Here is a 16,585-nt window from a genome sequence, read left to right on the forward strand (position 1 = left end):
GGATTAACCATCCCTTTATGGTATTATGCATGATATGCATAATATTACACTATATGTGTTAATACATATATGTATTATCACCAATTTATTATCTTAACCACAAAGCAAGTACTAAAAATTAAGGTATGCATAAAGCATAAAATTAAAACTCAGAAATAATTTTATTTTAACCCGGGTAATATATTAATCCCCAAAAATTTGACCTCAAAATTTTCCTTGAATTATACAGCCAAAATTGCATCTAAAAATATTAATGTAGTAAGAGACCACCAACCAATTGTATAAAGGCATATTCTGCATGATAGAATCAGGGACATTAACTGTGGGGGTAGCACAATATGAACTATTACTGGCATCTGGTTCCTATTTCAGGTACACAACTGTAATATCCCACCTTCGGATAATTATACTGGCATTTGGTTAATGGTGTAGTACATATGTCTCGTTACCCACCATGCCAAGCGTTCTCTTATATGCATAACGTTCTCCTTTTTTTTCCTTTTCATCTTGCATCTCAAAGTGCAGGCACAAATGTGAGTTAAGGTTGAGCAATTTCCTTGTATGTGATAATATAAATTAATTATTATAAGACATAATTTAAGAATTACATATTATTAACTCAAGTGCATACATATATATTCTTTCTTCAACTTATCCTTATATATTATCCCCCTTTTGGTTTTTGCGCGACAAACCCCCCTACCCCCCTACGCTCGGCGAATCCTGTTATCCTTGTCAAACCCCTAAAGCAAGGAAGACTCAAGAGCGTGTTGGCCAACGAGTTGCGGTGTAAATTGGCATCCCACGTTATATATATATATATATATATATATGTGCACCAATTTTTATTACAACAATTTACTGTTGGCCTAACAAGCCCTGCCAAAAACTTTACAAAAGTGGCTCGGCACTAAATATTCTAATATTATTTAACGCTAGCGTAGCTTAATATAAAGCATAGCACTGAAGATGCTAAGATGGGCCCTAAGAAGCTCCGCATGCACAAAGGCATGGTCCCGACCTTACTGTCAGCTCTAACTCAACTTACACATGCAAGTTTCCGCAACCCCGTGAATATGCCCTCAATCCCCTGCCCGGGGACGAGGAGCGGGCATCAGGCACAAACATTAGCCCAAGACGCCTAGCCAGGCCACACCCCCAAGGGAATTCAGCAGTGATAGACATTGAGCCATAAGTGAAAGCTTGACTCAGTTAGTGTTAAAAGGGCCGGTAAAACTCGTGCCAGCCACCGCGGTTAGACGAGAGGCCCCAGTTGATAATATAACGGCGTAAAGGGTGGTTAAGAACAGATAAAAATAAAGCCAAATGGCCCCTTGGCCGTCATACGCTTCTGGGTGTCCGAAGCCCTAACACGAAAGTAGCTTTAGTAAACTCATCTGACCCCACGAAAGCTGGGAAACAAACTGGGATTAGATACCCCACTATGCCCAGCCGTAAACCCAGGCATCCAACTACGATCAAATGCCCGCCAGGGTACTACGAGCATCAGCTTGAAACCCAAAGGACCTGACGGTGTCTCAGACCCCCCTAGAGGAGCCTGTTCTAGAACCGATAACCCCCGTCTAACCTCACCACTTCTAGTTACTCCAGCCTATATACCGCCGTCGTCAGCTTACCCTGTGAAGGTAATAAAAGTAAGCAAAATGGGCACAACCCAATACGTCAGGTCGAGGTGTAGCGCATGGAGTGGGAAGAAATGGGCTACATTTTCTAGTATAGAATATTACGAATATGCACCATGAAACAGTGCTTGAAGGAGGATTTAGTAGTAAAAAGGAAACAGAGTGTCCCTTTGAACCCGGCTCTGAGACGCGTACACACCGCCCGTCACTCTCCCCCGTCAAAACGCACCAAAAGTACCTAATGTAATAGCACCGACAAGGGGAGACAAGTCGTAACACGGTAAGTGTACCGGAAGGTGCACTTGGATTAAACCCAGGGCGTGGCTGAGCTAGTCAAGCATCTCACTTACACCGAGAAGACATCCATGCAAGTTGGATCACCCTGAGCCAAACAGCTAGCTTAACCACTTAATAATTGAACAATATAAATAAAACAAAATAAGCCTAACACCAAAAACTAAACCATTTTTTTACCTGAGTATGGGAGACAGAAAAGGTGACACAAAGCGATAGAAATAGTACCGCAAGGGAAGGCTGAAAGAGAAATGAAACAACCCATATAAGCACTAAAAAGCAAAGATTAAAACTCGTACCTTTTGCATCATGATTTAGCCAGTACAACCAAGCGAAGAGACCTTTAGTTTGAAACCCCGAAACCAGGTGAGCTACCCCGAGACAGCCTATTAAGGGCCAACCCGTCTCTGTGGCAAAAGAGTGGGAAGAGCTCCGGGTAGAAGTGACAGACCTACCGAACCTGGTGATAGCTGGTTGCCTAAGAGATGAATAGAAGTTCAGCCTCGTACTCCCCCAATCAGATATACCCAAACAAGACCCCAAGAGAAATACACGAGAGTTAGTTAAAGGGGGTACAGCCCCTTTAACAAAGGACACAACCTTTCCAGGAGGATAAAGATCATAATATATAAAACATACTGTTCTAGTGGGCCTAAAAGCAGCCACCTAAACAGAAAGCGTTAAAGCTCAGACAGAAAAAAGTTTATTATCCTGATAAAAAATCTTATTCCCCTAAATATTATTAGGCCAACCCATGCCCACATGGAAGAGATTATGCTAAAATGAGTAACAAGAGGGCCAGCCCTTCTCCCAGCACAAGTGTAGGCCAAACCGGACCAACCATTGGCAACTAACGAACTCAACCCAAGAGAGTAGTGTGAATTACAAAAAAACCAAGGAAAATCCACAACTAAACTATCGTTACCCCCACACTGGAGTGCTATTGAGGAAAGACTAAAAGAAAAGGAAGGAACTCGGGCAAACACAAGCCTCGCCTGTTTACCAAAAACATCGCCTCCTGCGACACAACCAAGTATAGGAGGTCCAGCCTGCCCAGTGACCACAAGTTTAACGGCCGCGGTATTTTAACCGTGCAAAGGTAGCGCAATCACTTGTCTTTTAAATAAAGACCTGTATGAATGGCTAAACGAGGGCTTAACTGTCTCCCCTTTCAAGTCAGTGAAATTGATCTACCCGTGCAGAAGCGGGTATAATAATACAAGACGAGAAGACCCTTTGGAGCTTAAGGTACAAACTCAACCACGTTAAGCAACTCAATAAAAAGTAAAAACTTTGTGGACATGAAATTTTACCTTCGGTTGGGGCGACCACGGAGGAAAGAAAAGCCTCCAAATGGACTGGGAAAACCTCCTAAAACCAAGAGAGACATCTCTAAGCCACAGAACATCTGACCAAACATGATCCGGCCAGCATAGACCGATCAATGAACCAAGTTACCCTAGGGATAACAGCGCAATCCTCTCCCAGAGTCCATATCGACGAGGGGGTTTACGACCTCGATGTTGGATCAGGACATCCTAATGGTGCAGCCGCTATTAAGGGTTCGTTTGTTCAACGATTAAAGTCCTACGTGATCTGAGTTCAGACCGGAGCAATCCAGGTCAGTTTCTATCTGTAACGCCACTTTTCCTAGTACGAAAGGATCGGAAAAGAGGGGCCCATACTTAAAGCACGCCCCACCCCAATTTATGAAAACAAATAAATAAAATAAAGGGAGGGCCAAAACCCCAGCCGGCCAAAATAAGGACATACTGGGGTGGCAGAGCATGGTAAATTGCGAAAGGCCTAAGCCCTTTTAACCAGAGGTTCAAATCCTCTCCCCAGTTATGCTACACACCCTAATTACCCACTTAGTCAACCCCTTAGCCTATATAGTACCAGTACTTCTAGCAGTGGCCTTTCTAACACTTCTTGAACGAAAAGTGCTAGGATATATACAACTACGAAAAGGCCCAAACGTAGTAGGCCCCTACGGACTACTACAACCCATTGCCGACGGACTAAAACTCTTCACTAAAGAGCCCGTCCGCCCATCTACATCATCCCCATTCCTATTTTTAGCCGCTCCAGTACTCGCACTGACCCTAGCCATGACCTTATGAGCACCAATACCCATACCCCACCCAGTAACCGATCTCAACCTAGGAATCCTATTTATTCTGGCCCTATCAAGCCTTGCAGTATACTCAACTTTAGGATCAGGCTGAGCATCAAATTCAAAATACGCATTAATTGGGGCTTTACGGGCCGTGGCTCAAACAATCTCGTATGAAGTTAGCCTCGGACTAATCCTTCTATCCGTAATTATCTTCTCGGGGGGGTATACACTACAAACGTTTAACATCACCCAAGAAGGTATTTGATTACTTGTCCCCGCCTGACCTTTAGCCGCAATATGATACATCTCAACACTAGCCGAAACAAACCGAGCACCTTTTGATTTAACAGAAGGAGAATCAGAACTAGTATCCGGCTTCAACGTAGAATATGCAGGAGGGCCCTTCGCACTATTCTTCCTCGCCGAATATGCCAACATTCTTCTAATAAATACACTATCGGCCGTCCTATTTTTAGGGGCCTCACATATTCCAAGCGTCCCAGAACTCACCACAATTAACCTTATAACTAAGGCTGCACTACTATCCGTCATATTCCTGTGAGTACGAGCCTCGTACCCCCGGTTCCGATATGACCAACTAATGCACCTAGTATGAAAAAGCTTCCTTCCCCTTACACTCGCCTTCGTACTGTGACATACTGCCCTACCAATCGCACTGGCAGGACTCCCCCCACAACTGTAACCAAGGAACTGTGCCTGAATGCCCAAGGACCACTTTGATAGAGTGAATTATAGGGGTTAAAACCCCCTCAGTTCCTAGAAAGAAGGGAATTGAACCCATACTCAAGAGATCAAAACTCTAGGTGCTTCCTTTACACCACATTCTAAGGCGGGGTCAGCCAATTAAGCTTTCGGGCCCATACCCCGAACATGACGGTTAAAATCCCTCCTCCGCCAATGAACCCCTATGTACTTACAATCCTCTTATCTAGCCTAGGGCTAGGGACCACCCTAACCTTTGCTAGCTCTCACTGACTCCTAGCCTGAATAGGTCTGGAAATTAACACACTAGCAATTACCCCCTTAATAGCGCAACACCACCACCCCCGAGCGGTAGAGGCAACCACAAAATACTTCCTAACCCAAGCCACCGCAGCAGCAATAATCCTATTTGCAAGCACAACAAATGCGTGAATGACCGGGGAATGAAATATCAACGACCTATCAAACCCCATCGCCAGCACAATATTTACAGCAGCCCTGGCACTCAAGATTGGACTCGCACCCATGCACTTCTGAATACCAGAAGTACTACAAGTATTAGACTTATTAACAGGACTCATCCTATCTACCTGACAAAAGCTCGCCCCCTTCGCACTCATCATCCAAACGGCACAAACTATTGACTCATCACTACTAATACTATTAGGAATCACATCCACACTGGTTGGCGGGTGGGGGGGACTAAACCAAACCCAACTACGGAAAATCCTAGCCTACTCTTCAATTGCACACATGGGGTGGATGATCATTGTAATTCAGTATGCCCCACAACTTACCCTAATTGCACTGGGCATATATATTATTATAACCTCCGCAGCATTCCTAACCCTAAAAATACTATTAACAACCAAAATTAGCACACTATCAACAACCTGATCAAAAAACCCAATCCTGGCATCAACAACTGCCCTAGTCCTACTCTCATTGGGGGGACTCCCCCCACTCACGGGGTTTATACCGAAGTGGCTAATCTTGCAAGAACTAACAAAACAGGACCTCCCCATCATCGCCACAATTATAGCCTTAGCCGCCCTAATTAGCTTATACTTTTACTTACGACTATGTTACGCAATAACACTAACCATCTCCCCAAACATGATCAACTCAATCACCCCATGACGAACCCAAACAACCCAAACCTCTTTTTCTCTAGCCCTATTTACCACGGCCGCCCTAGGAATATTGGCAGTAACCCCAGCCATCCTAATACTAATCACCTAGGGATTTAGGATAACATTAGACCAAGGGCCTTCAAAGCCCTAAGTAGAAGTGAAAATCTTCTAGTCCCTGATAAGACCTACAAGAAACTAACTCGCATCTCCTGACTGCAAACCAGGCGCTTTTATTAAGCTAAGGCCTTACTAGACGGGAAGGCCTCGATCCTACAAACTCTTAGTTAACAGCTAAGCGCTCAAGCCAGCGAGCATCCATCTATTTTCCCCGCCGCCTAATCAGTAAGGCGGGGAAAGCCCCGGCAGATTATTAATCTACGTCTTAGGATTTGCAATCCGATGTGTTCTTCACCACGGGGCTGATAGGAAGAGGACTTAAACCTCTGTCTTCGGGGCTACAACCCACCGCCTAAACGCTCGGCTACCCTACCTGTGGCAATCACGCGCTGATTCTTTTCTACCAACCACAAAGACATTGGCACCCTCTATCTCGTATTTGGTGCCTGAGCCGGAATAGTGGGAACCGCCTTAAGCCTTCTCATTCGAGCTGAACTTAGCCAACCCGGATCACTTCTAGGCGATGACCAAATTTATAATGTTATCGTCACCGCCCACGCCTTCGTAATAATTTTCTTTATAGTAATACCTATTCTCATCGGAGGGTTTGGAAACTGACTTGTACCACTAATAATTGGTGCCCCAGATATAGCATTCCCACGAATAAATAATATAAGCTTCTGACTACTGCCGCCATCATTCCTATTACTACTAGCTTCTTCTGGTGTTGAAGCCGGGGCCGGAACAGGATGAACAGTTTACCCGCCCCTTGCTGGGAACCTAGCCCACGCAGGAGCATCAGTAGACTTAACAATTTTTTCACTCCACCTGGCAGGTATTTCATCAATCCTAGGGGCAATTAACTTCATCACCACAATCACTAACATAAAACCCCCAGCCATCTCCCAATATCAAACACCTCTATTTGTCTGATCCGTGCTTGTAACCGCTGTCCTACTCCTTTTATCACTACCCGTTTTAGCTGCCGGAATTACAATATTACTGACAGATCGAAATCTCAATACAACATTTTTTGACCCGGCAGGTGGAGGAGACCCAATCCTTTACCAACACCTATTCTGATTCTTTGGTCACCCAGAAGTCTACATTCTTATTCTTCCGGGATTTGGAATTATCTCTCATGTTGTAGCCTACTATTCAGGCAAAAAAGAACCATTTGGTTACATAGGCATGGTATGAGCAATAATAGCCATCGGCCTTCTAGGATTTATTGTATGAGCACACCACATATTTACCGTCGGGATAGACGTAGACACTCGTGCATATTTTACATCTGCAACAATAATTATTGCGATCCCGACAGGCGTAAAAGTATTCAGCTGACTAGCCACACTTCACGGAGGGTCGATTAAATGAGAAACACCCATACTATGAGCGCTAGGGTTTATTTTCCTTTTTACAGTAGGTGGGCTCACAGGAATTGTCCTATCCAACTCATCACTAGACATTGTCCTTCATGACACCTATTATGTAGTAGCACACTTCCACTATGTACTGTCAATAGGTGCTGTATTTGCTATTATGGCAGCCTTCGTACACTGATTTCCCCTACTAACCGGGTATACCCTCCACAGCACATGAACAAAAATCCACTTTGCGGTTATGTTTATTGGGGTTAACCTAACATTCTTCCCACAACACTTCCTAGGCCTGGCAGGTATGCCACGACGATATTCTGACTACCCAGACGCCTACGCCTTATGAAACACGGTGTCATCCATCGGATCACTAATCTCTTTAGTAGCGGTTATTATATTCCTATTTATCCTATGAGAAGCCTTCGCCGCTAAACGGGAAGTACTATCTGTAGAACTAACAATGACAAACGTAGAGTGACTCCACGGCTGCCCTCCCCCCTATCACACATATGAGGAGCCGGCGTTTGTTCAAATTCAATCAAATTAACGAGAAAGGGAGGAATTGAACCCCCATATGCTGGTTTCAAGCCAGCCACATAACCACTCTGTCACTTCCTTCTTAAGACATTAGTAAAATATAAATTACATCACCTTGTCAAGGTGAAATTGCGGGTTAGACCCCCGCATGTTTTAAACCTAAGACTTAATGGCACACCCAACACAACTAGGATTTCAAGACGCGGCATCACCCGTTATAGAAGAACTTCTTCACTTCCATGACCACGCACTAATAATTGTGTTCCTAATTAGCACTTTAGTATTATATATTATTATTGCAATGGTATCAACCAAACTTACTAACAAGTATATTTTAGATTCTCAAGAGATCGAAATTGTATGAACCATTTTACCGGCCGTCATCTTAGTACTTATTGCCCTGCCCTCTTTACGCATTCTGTACCTTATGGACGAAATCAACGACCCCCACTTAACAATTAAAGCAATAGGACATCAATGATACTGAAGCTATGAATATACGGATTATGAAGACCTGGGATTTGACTCTTACATGGTCCCAACCCAAGACCTTGCCCCCGGCCAATTCCGTCTCCTAGAGACGGACCACCGAATAGTTGTCCCAATAGAGTCCCCGATCCGTATCCTAGTATCCGCTGAAGACGTACTGCATTCTTGAGCTGTCCCATCCCTGGGCATAAAAATAGATGCAGTCCCAGGACGACTAAATCAAACCGCCTTCATTGCCTCACGCCCAGGATTATTCTATGGGCAATGCTCTGAAATCTGCGGGGCTAACCACAGCTTTATGCCAATTGTGGTTGAAGCAGTACCACTAGAACACTTCGAAAACTGATCCTCATTAATACTAGAAGACGCCTCGCTAAGAAGCTAAACATTGGATAAAGCATTGGCCTTTTAAGCCAAAAGTTGGTGACTCCCGACCACCCTTAGTGAAATGCCACAATTAAACCCCGGCCCTTGATTCAAAATTTTAGTGTACGCCTGAGAACTTTTTTTAACCATTATCCCAACTAAAATCTTAAATTATACTTCACCAAATAAACCAACTCCAGTAAGTGCTAAAAAACACAAAACTGGAGCCTGATACTGACCATGATCGTAAGCTTCTTCGACCAGTTTGCAAGCCCCGTATTTCTCGGAATCCCATTAATTGCCATCGCAATTGCACTGCCCTGGATACTCTATCCAACCCCCTCATCTCGGTGGGTAAACAATCGACTCATCACAACACAAGAGTGGCTTATTAACCGGTTCACTAATCAATTAATGCTACCGCTGAATATAGGAGGACATAAGTGAGCATTACTACTAACCTCATTAATAATTTTCTTAATTACAACCAATATGCTTGGGCTACTGCCTTACACCTTTACACCCACCACGCAGCTGTCCCTTAATTTAGGATTTGCAGTACCCCTATGACTTGCCACAGTAATTATTGGAATGCGGAATCAACCAACAGTCGCCCTAGGACACCTTTTACCAGAAGGAACACCTATTATACTAATCCCCGTACTAATTGTTATCGAAACAATTAGCCTGTTTATACGACCACTAGCCCTAGGGGTTCGACTCACAGCCAACCTAACCGCAGGCCACCTCCTAATTCAACTTATCGCCACAGCTGTGTTTGTCCTTCTACCAATAATACCTGTAGTAGCAATCCTAACCGCCGCCCTGCTCTTCATGCTGACACTATTAGAAGTTGCGGTGGCAATAATCCAAGCTTATGTATTTGTACTTCTTTTAAGCCTGTACCTTCAAGAAAACGTTTAATGGCCCACCAAGCACATGCCTATCATATAGTTGACCCAAGCCCATGACCCCTAACCGGAGCTATCGCTGCCCTACTGATAACATCCGGCCTAGCAATCTGATTTCACTTCCACTCAACAATATTAATAACCTTAGGGTTAGTTCTCACACTTCTCACCATATACCAATGATGACGAGACATTATCCGAGAAGGGACCTTTCAAGGCCACCATACTCCCCCAGTACAAAAGGGGCTACGATATGGAATAATCCTATTTATTACCTCAGAAGTATTTTTCTTCCTAGGGTTCTTCTGAGCCTTCTATCACTCAAGTCTAGCCCCCACCCCAGAACTAGGGGGATGTTGACCCCCGACAGGAATTATCCCTCTAGATCCCTTCGAAGTCCCACTCCTTAATACAGCCGTTCTACTAGCATCGGGGGTTACAGTAACATGAGCCCACCACAGCATTATAGAAGGGGAACGAAAACAAACTATTCAATCCCTAGCATTAACCATTTTATTAGGGTTTTATTTTACCGCACTACAAGCCATGGAGTATTACGAAGCCCCCTTCACAATTGCAGACGGGGTCTATGGTTCAACATTCTTTGTGGCCACGGGCTTCCATGGATTACATGTCATTATTGGGTCAACCTTCCTCGCAGTATGTCTCTTACGCCAAATCCAATACCACTTTACATCTGAACACCACTTCGGCTTTGAAGCCGCTGCCTGATACTGACACTTTGTTGACGTAGTATGACTTTTCCTCTACGTATCTATTTATTGATGAGGCTCATAATCTTTCTAGTATTAAAGTTAGTACAAGTGACTTCCAATCACACAGCCTTGGTTAAACCCCAAGGAAAGATAATGAATTTAATTATAACTATTTTGATTATTACAACAGCCCTATCCTTAGTCCTAGCGGTTGTATCTTTTTGACTCCCACAAATGAACCCTGACGCAGAAAAGCTGTCACCGTACGAATGCGGATTTGACCCCCTAGGCTCCGCCCGACTACCATTTTCCCTACGCTTCTTTCTGGTGGCAATTCTGTTCCTCCTCTTTGACCTAGAAATTGCCCTCCTCCTCCCCCTGCCCTGAGGAGACCAACTACATAACCCGACCGAAACACTTTTCTGAGCCACAACAGTCCTAATTTTATTAACCCTGGGATTAGTCTACGAATGAACCCAAGGGGGCCTAGAATGAGCAGAATAGGGGGCTAGTCCAAAACAAGACCTCTGACTTCGACTCAGAAAATCGTGGTTTAACTCCACGGCCCCCTTATGACACCCGTACACTTTAGCTTTAGCTCAGCATTCATCTTAGGTTTAATAGGACTAGCATTCCACCGAACTCACCTACTCTCCGCACTACTATGTTTAGAGGGGATAATACTGTCCCTATTTATTGCACTAGCCCTATGAACACTACAATTTGAAGCAACAGCATTCTCAACAGCTCCTATACTACTTCTGGCCTTCTCTGCCTGTGAAGCAAGCACCGGCCTAGCACTACTAGTTGCTACTGCCCGCACTCACGGGACTGACCGATTACAAAATCTTAACCTTCTACAATGCTAAAAGTGCTAATCCCTACAATTATGCTATTCCCAACAATTTGATTAACCTCCCCCAAATGGCTATGGACAACCACAACCGCACACAGTCTCCTAATTGCATCTATTAGCCTAATATGACTAAAATGAACCTCAGAAGCCGGATGAACCTCCTCTAACACATATCTAGCCACAGACCCACTATCAACCCCCCTTTTAGTACTAACATGCTGACTACTTCCACTCATGATTCTAGCTAGCCAAAACCATATTAACCCTGAACCAATCAACCGACAACGCTCTTATATTACACTTCTCGCCTCACTACAAACCTTTTTAATTATAGCATTCGGTGCCACAGAAATCATTATATTTTATATTATATTTGAAGCTACACTTATCCCAACCCTCATTATTATTACCCGCTGAGGAAACCAAGCCGAACGACTTAATGCAGGAACCTACTTTCTATTCTACACCCTAGCAGGATCACTCCCACTTTTAGTTGCCCTACTTCTTCTCCAACAATCAACAGGGACACTATCGATATTAGTACTCCAATATTCACAACCCCTTCAACTTAATTCTTGAGGTCACATAATCTGATGAGCCGGCTGCCTAATCGCATTTTTAGTTAAAATACCACTATACGGAGTCCACCTATGGCTGCCAAAAGCACACGTAGAGGCCCCCGTAGCCGGGTCAATAGTGCTAGCAGCAGTCCTGCTAAAACTTGGTGGGTATGGAATAATGCGCATAATAATTATACTCGACCCCTTATCAAAAGAGCTGGCCTACCCATTCATTATTCTAGCCCTCTGAGGTATCATTATAACTGGGTCGATCTGCCTTCGACAAACAGACCTAAAATCACTAATTGCCTACTCATCTGTAAGTCATATAGGACTAGTAGCAGCGGGGATCCTAATTCAAACCCCATGAGGATTTTCAGGGGCAATTATTTTAATAATCGCCCACGGGTTGGTATCCTCAGCACTATTCTGCTTAGCCAATACAGCGTATGAACGAACCCATAGCCGGACAATAATACTCGCCCGAGGACTACAAATGATTTTTCCTCTAACCGCAATATGATGATTCACCGCCAATCTAGCCAACTTAGCACTCCCCCCGCTGCCCAACCTAATAGGAGAACTAATGATTATTACAACATTATTCAACTGATCCCCATGAACAATTTTACTCACCGGCCTGGGAACATTAATTACGGCTGGCTATTCCCTATATATATTTCTTATGACCCAACGAGGCCCGACACCCAACCATATTATAGGACTTCAACCCTTCCATACCCGAGAACACCTATTAATAGCCCTACACCTAATTCCCGTCATCCTACTAGTGGCAAAGCCAGAACTCATATGAGGATGATGTTACTGTAAGTATAGTTTTAACCAAAATATTAGATTGTGATTCTAAAGACAGGAGTTAAAACCTCCTTACTCACCAAGGGGGAACGAAAAACAGTAAGCACTGCTAATTCTTACACTCCGCGGTTAAAATCCGCGGCCTCCTTGCGCTTTTAAAGGATAACAGGTCATCCATTGGTCTTAGGAACCAAAAACTCTTGGTGCAAATCCAAGTGAAAGCTAAAATGACACTAATCATACACTCATCCCTCCTTCTAATCTTCTTTATTTTGGTATACCCCCTGTTTACTACGCTAAACCCTAGTCAACTAGACCTCAACATGGCAAAAATAACTAAAGTTGCCGTTAGCTCCGCATTCTTCGTCAGCCTGCTGCCTCTTATAATCTTCCTAAACCTAAAAACAGAAGGCATCATCACAAATTGACAATGAATAAACACCCAAGCATTTGACATCAATATTAGCTTTAAGTTTGACCATTACTCCTTAATCTTTGTCCCAATTGCCCTCTATGTTACCTGATCAATTCTAGAATTTGCACTATGGTATATACACTCTGACCCCAACATTGACCGATTCTTCAAATACTTACTTACATTCCTAGTAGCTATAATCATCTTAGTTACAGCCAACAATATGTTCCAATTATTTATCGGCTGAGAAGGGGTAGGGATTATATCATTCCTACTAATCGGATGATGACATGGACGAGCAGACGCCAACACAGCAGCTCTCCAAGCTGTTATTTATAATCGAGTAGGAGACATCGGACTAATCATAATTATGGCTTGATTCGCAATAAACCTCAACTCCTGAGAGATTCAACAAATCTTTGTTTTATCAAAAAACTTTGACATAACAGTCCCCCTTCTAGGACTTACCTTAGCGGCAACCGGGAAATCAGCCCAGTTTGGCCTCCACCCATGGCTACCATCCGCCATGGAGGGCCCTACACCAGTATCTGCCCTACTCCATTCAAGCACTATAGTCGTTGCAGGGATCTTCCTACTAATCCGCCTTCATCCGCTTATAGAAAATAACCAATTGGCCCTGACAATCTGCCTTTGCCTCGGAGCATTAACCTCATTATTTACAGCCACCTGTGCTCTAACCCAAAATGATATCAAAAAAATTGTAGCTTTCTCAACATCAAGCCAGCTTGGACTAATAATAGTTACAATTGGACTAAACCAACCACAACTAGCATTTCTCCACATTTGCACTCACGCCTTCTTCAAGGCCATATTATTCTTGTGTTCCGGTTCAATCATTCATAGCCTAAACGATGAACAAGACATCCGGAAAATGGGGGGCTTATTCAACATTATACCTGCCACCTCAACTTACTTTATAATTGGCAGCCTCGCCCTAACAGGAACCCCCTTCCTAGCAGGATTCTTCTCAAAAGATGCAATTATTGAAGCCCTAAACACCTCTTACCTAAACGCCTGAGCCCTGACCCTAACACTAATTGCCACATCATTCACCGCAGTATACAGCTTCCGACTAGTATACTTTGTAATTATAGGAACCCCACGATTTTTACCCTTATCCCCAATTAACGAAAACAACCCACTAGTAATTAACTCTATCAAACGGCTTGCCTGAGGAAGCATCATTGCAGGACTCATTATTACACAAAACTTTTTACCAACAAAAACACCAATCATAACGATACCCCCCGCCCTAAAATTAGCAGCTCTTGCAGTAACAGTCACAGGCCTACTTGTAGCCACAGAACTAGCTAATATAACAAGCAAACAAGTGAAAATTACCCCGATAGTTTCCACACACCACTTCTCAAACATATTAGGATTTTTCCCAACAACCATTCACCGACTTCTTCCAAAACTTAAACTTACCCTAGGACAATCCGCCGCCGCCCAATTTGACAAAACATGGCTTGAAACTGTCGGGCCAAAAGGCCTAGCATTAACACAGGCAACTATAGCAAAAGCCATAAACAATATTACACGAGGAATAATCAAGACATACCTAACCATCTTTCTCCTAACCCTAATCTTGGCCATCACCCCAATCCTCCTTTAAACCGCACGAAGGGCCCCACGACTTAAACCACGAGTAAGCTCTAAAACAACAAGTAAAGTCAAAAGCAGCACCCAGGCGCAAATAACTAATATAATCCCACCAGACGAATATATTATAGCCACACCACCAATGTCACCGCGCAAAACAGAAAACTCTTTTAGTCCATCCGCAACCACCCACGAGCCCTCATATCAACCCCCTCAAAAAAATCCTGCCACCAAACTGACCCCTAACAAGTAGGCCACAACATAACCTAGCACAGAACGATTACCCCAAGCCTCTGGGAAGGGCTCAGCAGCCAAGGCTGCCGAATAAGCGAAAACTACAAGCATTCCCCCTAAGTAAATTAAAAAAAGGACCAATGATAGAAAAGAGCCCCCATGGCCAGCCAAAATCCCACACCCAACCCCGGCTGCGACCACCAAACCAAGAGCAGCAAAATAAGGCGTAGGATTAGAAGCAACAGCAACCAAGCCCACAACCAAAGCCATCAATAATAAAAACATAAAATAGGTCATAATTCTTACTCAGACTTTAACCGAGACCAACGACTTGAAGAACCGTCGTTGTTATTCAACTACAAGAACCTTTAATGGCAAGCCTACGAAAAACGCACCCCCTAATTAAAATTGCTAACGACGCACTAGTTGACCTACCAGCACCCTCTAACATCTCAGTATGGTGAAACTTTGGATCTTTACTAGGACTATGCCTAGCTACCCAAATTCTAACCGGCCTATTCCTAGCCATACACTATACCTCGGATATTTCAACCGCATTCTCATCAGTGGCCCACATCTGTCGAGACGTCAACTATGGCTGACTAATCCGAAACATCCACGCCAACGGAGCATCGTTCTTCTTCATCTGCATTTATATACATATTGCCCGAGGCCTATATTATGGATCATACCTCTATAAAGAAACTTGGAACATCGGCGTAGTTCTCCTGCTACTAGTCATGATAACAGCCTTCGTCGGCTATGTTCTACCGTGAGGACAAATATCTTTCTGGGGCGCCACAGTAATTACAAACCTCTTATCCGCCGTACCATATATGGGGGATATACTAGTCCAATGAATCTGAGGCGGCTTCTCAGTAGACAACGCAACACTAACACGATTCTTCGCATTCCACTTCCTGTTACCATTTATTGTCGCCGCTGCAACCGTCCTCCACCTACTATTTTTACACGAAACAGGATCAAACAACCCAGTCGGACTAAACTCAGACGCAGACAAAATCTCCTTCCACCCATACTTCACGTACAAAGACCTCTTAGGCTTTGTAATCATACTACTGACCCTAATACTTCTAGCGTTATTTTCACCCAATCTATTGGGAGACCCAGAAAACTTCACCCCTGCCAACCCGCTGGTCACACCCCCGCATATCAAGCCAGAATGATACTTCTTATTTGCCTACGCTATTTTACGATCAATCCCAAACAAACTTGGGGGTGTCCTTGCACTGCTATTTTCTATCTTAGTATTAATAATCGTGCCACTACTACACACCTCAAAACAACGAGGACTAACATTCCGCCCACTCACCCAACTCCTATTTTGGGCCCTAGTAGCAGATATACTTATTTTAACGTGAATTGGAGGCATGCCAGTAGAACACCCATTCATTATCATTGGACAAATCGCATCCGTTCTATACTTCGCACTATTCCTCATTTTTATGCCACTAGCAGGGTGATTGGAAAATAAAGCACTACAATGAGCTTGCCCTAGTAGCTTAATCTAAAAGCATCGGTCTTGTAATCCGAAGATCGGAGGTTAAATTCCTCCCTAGCGCCCAGAAAAGAGAGATTTTAACTCTCACCCCTGGCTCCCAAAGCCAGAATTCTAAATTAAACTATTATCTGG

The 16,585-nt window shown here is 43.8% G+C and overlaps 13 protein-coding genes and 24 non-coding genes across 37 annotated transcripts, besides 1 other annotated feature; 27 read left to right on the plus strand and 10 right to left on the minus strand. All coding sequences in view use genetic code 2, as the record gives it.

Annotated features, from left to right (window-relative positions):
• Window positions 1-934: a D loop (control region).
• KEH05_t01 lies at window positions 935-1,003 on the plus strand. Its single transcript has one exon. It is a non-coding gene; the product is annotated as a tRNA-Phe (tRNA).
• KEH05_r02 lies at window positions 1,004-1,957 on the plus strand. Its single transcript has one exon. It is a non-coding gene; the product is annotated as a s-rRNA (ribosomal RNA).
• KEH05_t02 lies at window positions 1,958-2,029 on the plus strand. Its single transcript has one exon. It is a non-coding gene; the product is annotated as a tRNA-Val (tRNA).
• KEH05_r01 lies at window positions 2,030-3,707 on the plus strand. The gene has a single exon. It is a non-coding gene; the product is annotated as a l-rRNA (ribosomal RNA).
• Window positions 3,708-3,785, plus strand: KEH05_t03. The gene has a single exon. It is a non-coding gene; the product is annotated as a tRNA-Leu (tRNA).
• Window positions 3,785-4,758, plus strand: ND1 (NADH dehydrogenase subunit 1). The gene has a single exon. A coding segment is annotated over exon 1 (974 nt).
• A 4-nt stretch (window positions 4,759-4,762) lies between these two features.
• KEH05_t04 lies at window positions 4,763-4,836 on the plus strand. Its single transcript has one exon. It is a non-coding gene; the product is annotated as a tRNA-Ile (tRNA).
• On the minus strand, window positions 4,834-4,905 carry KEH05_t05. Its single transcript has one exon. It is a non-coding gene; the product is annotated as a tRNA-Gln (tRNA).
• KEH05_t06 lies at window positions 4,906-4,974 on the plus strand. Its single transcript has one exon. It is a non-coding gene; the product is annotated as a tRNA-Met (tRNA).
• On the plus strand, window positions 4,975-6,019 carry ND2 (NADH dehydrogenase subunit 2). The gene has a single exon. A coding segment is annotated over exon 1 (1,045 nt).
• KEH05_t07 lies at window positions 6,020-6,090 on the plus strand. Its single transcript has one exon. It is a non-coding gene; the product is annotated as a tRNA-Trp (tRNA).
• Window position 6,091: 1 nt separating this feature from the next.
• KEH05_t08 lies at window positions 6,092-6,160 on the minus strand. The gene has a single exon. It is a non-coding gene; the product is annotated as a tRNA-Ala (tRNA).
• Window position 6,161: 1 nt separating this feature from the next.
• On the minus strand, window positions 6,162-6,234 carry KEH05_t09. The gene has a single exon. It is a non-coding gene; the product is annotated as a tRNA-Asn (tRNA).
• Window positions 6,235-6,265: 31 nt separating this feature from the next.
• Window positions 6,266-6,334, minus strand: KEH05_t10. The gene has a single exon. It is a non-coding gene; the product is annotated as a tRNA-Cys (tRNA).
• KEH05_t11 lies at window positions 6,333-6,403 on the minus strand. The gene has a single exon. It is a non-coding gene; the product is annotated as a tRNA-Tyr (tRNA).
• A 1-nt stretch (window position 6,404) lies between these two features.
• On the plus strand, window positions 6,405-7,955 carry COX1 (cytochrome c oxidase subunit I). Its single transcript has one exon. It carries the CDS (start codon window positions 6,405-6,407, stop codon window positions 7,953-7,955), a length of 1,551 nt encoding a protein of 516 aa, YP_003162838.1.
• Window positions 7,956-8,026, minus strand: KEH05_t12. The gene has a single exon. It is a non-coding gene; the product is annotated as a tRNA-Ser (tRNA).
• Window positions 8,027-8,029: 3 nt separating this feature from the next.
• KEH05_t13 lies at window positions 8,030-8,101 on the plus strand. Its single transcript has one exon. It is a non-coding gene; the product is annotated as a tRNA-Asp (tRNA).
• A 13-nt stretch (window positions 8,102-8,114) lies between these two features.
• COX2 (cytochrome c oxidase subunit II) lies at window positions 8,115-8,805 on the plus strand. The gene has a single exon. A coding segment is annotated over exon 1 (691 nt).
• KEH05_t14 lies at window positions 8,806-8,881 on the plus strand. Its single transcript has one exon. It is a non-coding gene; the product is annotated as a tRNA-Lys (tRNA).
• Window position 8,882: 1 nt separating this feature from the next.
• Window positions 8,883-9,050, plus strand: ATP8 (ATP synthase F0 subunit 8). The gene has a single exon. The coding sequence runs from the start codon at window positions 8,883-8,885 to the stop codon at window positions 9,048-9,050; it is 168 nt and encodes a 55-aa protein (YP_003162840.1).
• ATP6 (ATP synthase F0 subunit 6) lies at window positions 9,041-9,724 on the plus strand. The gene has a single exon. It carries the CDS (start codon window positions 9,041-9,043, stop codon window positions 9,722-9,724), a length of 684 nt encoding a protein of 227 aa, YP_003162841.1.
• COX3 (cytochrome c oxidase subunit III) lies at window positions 9,724-10,508 on the plus strand. The gene has a single exon. A coding segment is annotated over exon 1 (785 nt).
• Window positions 10,509-10,580, plus strand: KEH05_t15. The gene has a single exon. It is a non-coding gene; the product is annotated as a tRNA-Gly (tRNA).
• On the plus strand, window positions 10,581-10,929 carry ND3 (NADH dehydrogenase subunit 3). Its single transcript has one exon. A coding segment is annotated over exon 1 (349 nt).
• Window positions 10,930-10,999, plus strand: KEH05_t16. Its single transcript has one exon. It is a non-coding gene; the product is annotated as a tRNA-Arg (tRNA).
• On the plus strand, window positions 11,000-11,296 carry ND4L (NADH dehydrogenase subunit 4L). Its single transcript has one exon. The coding sequence runs from the start codon at window positions 11,000-11,002 to the stop codon at window positions 11,294-11,296; it is 297 nt and encodes a 98-aa protein (YP_003162844.1).
• ND4 (NADH dehydrogenase subunit 4) lies at window positions 11,290-12,670 on the plus strand. Its single transcript has one exon. A coding segment is annotated over exon 1 (1,381 nt).
• KEH05_t17 lies at window positions 12,671-12,740 on the plus strand. Its single transcript has one exon. It is a non-coding gene; the product is annotated as a tRNA-His (tRNA).
• KEH05_t18 lies at window positions 12,741-12,809 on the plus strand. Its single transcript has one exon. It is a non-coding gene; the product is annotated as a tRNA-Ser (tRNA).
• Window position 12,810: 1 nt separating this feature from the next.
• Window positions 12,811-12,883, minus strand: KEH05_t19. Its single transcript has one exon. It is a non-coding gene; the product is annotated as a tRNA-Leu (tRNA).
• Window positions 12,884-12,886: 3 nt separating this feature from the next.
• On the plus strand, window positions 12,887-14,710 carry ND5 (NADH dehydrogenase subunit 5). Its single transcript has one exon. It carries the CDS (start codon window positions 12,887-12,889, stop codon window positions 14,708-14,710), a length of 1,824 nt encoding a protein of 607 aa, YP_003162846.1.
• ND6 (NADH dehydrogenase subunit 6) lies at window positions 14,707-15,228 on the minus strand. Its single transcript has one exon. The coding sequence runs from the start codon at window positions 15,226-15,228 to the stop codon at window positions 14,707-14,709; it is 522 nt and encodes a 173-aa protein (YP_003162847.1).
• KEH05_t20 lies at window positions 15,229-15,297 on the minus strand. Its single transcript has one exon. It is a non-coding gene; the product is annotated as a tRNA-Glu (tRNA).
• A 5-nt stretch (window positions 15,298-15,302) lies between these two features.
• CYTB (cytochrome b) lies at window positions 15,303-16,443 on the plus strand. Its single transcript has one exon. A coding segment is annotated over exon 1 (1,141 nt).
• On the plus strand, window positions 16,444-16,515 carry KEH05_t21. Its single transcript has one exon. It is a non-coding gene; the product is annotated as a tRNA-Thr (tRNA).
• KEH05_t22 lies at window positions 16,514-16,585 on the minus strand. Its single transcript has one exon. It is a non-coding gene; the product is annotated as a tRNA-Pro (tRNA).

This window comes from Sinocyclocheilus grahami, mitochondrion (assembly GCF_001515645.1).
Source record: "Sinocyclocheilus grahami mitochondrion, complete genome".
NCBI lineage: Eukaryota > Metazoa > Chordata > Actinopteri > Cypriniformes > Cyprinidae > Sinocyclocheilus > Sinocyclocheilus grahami.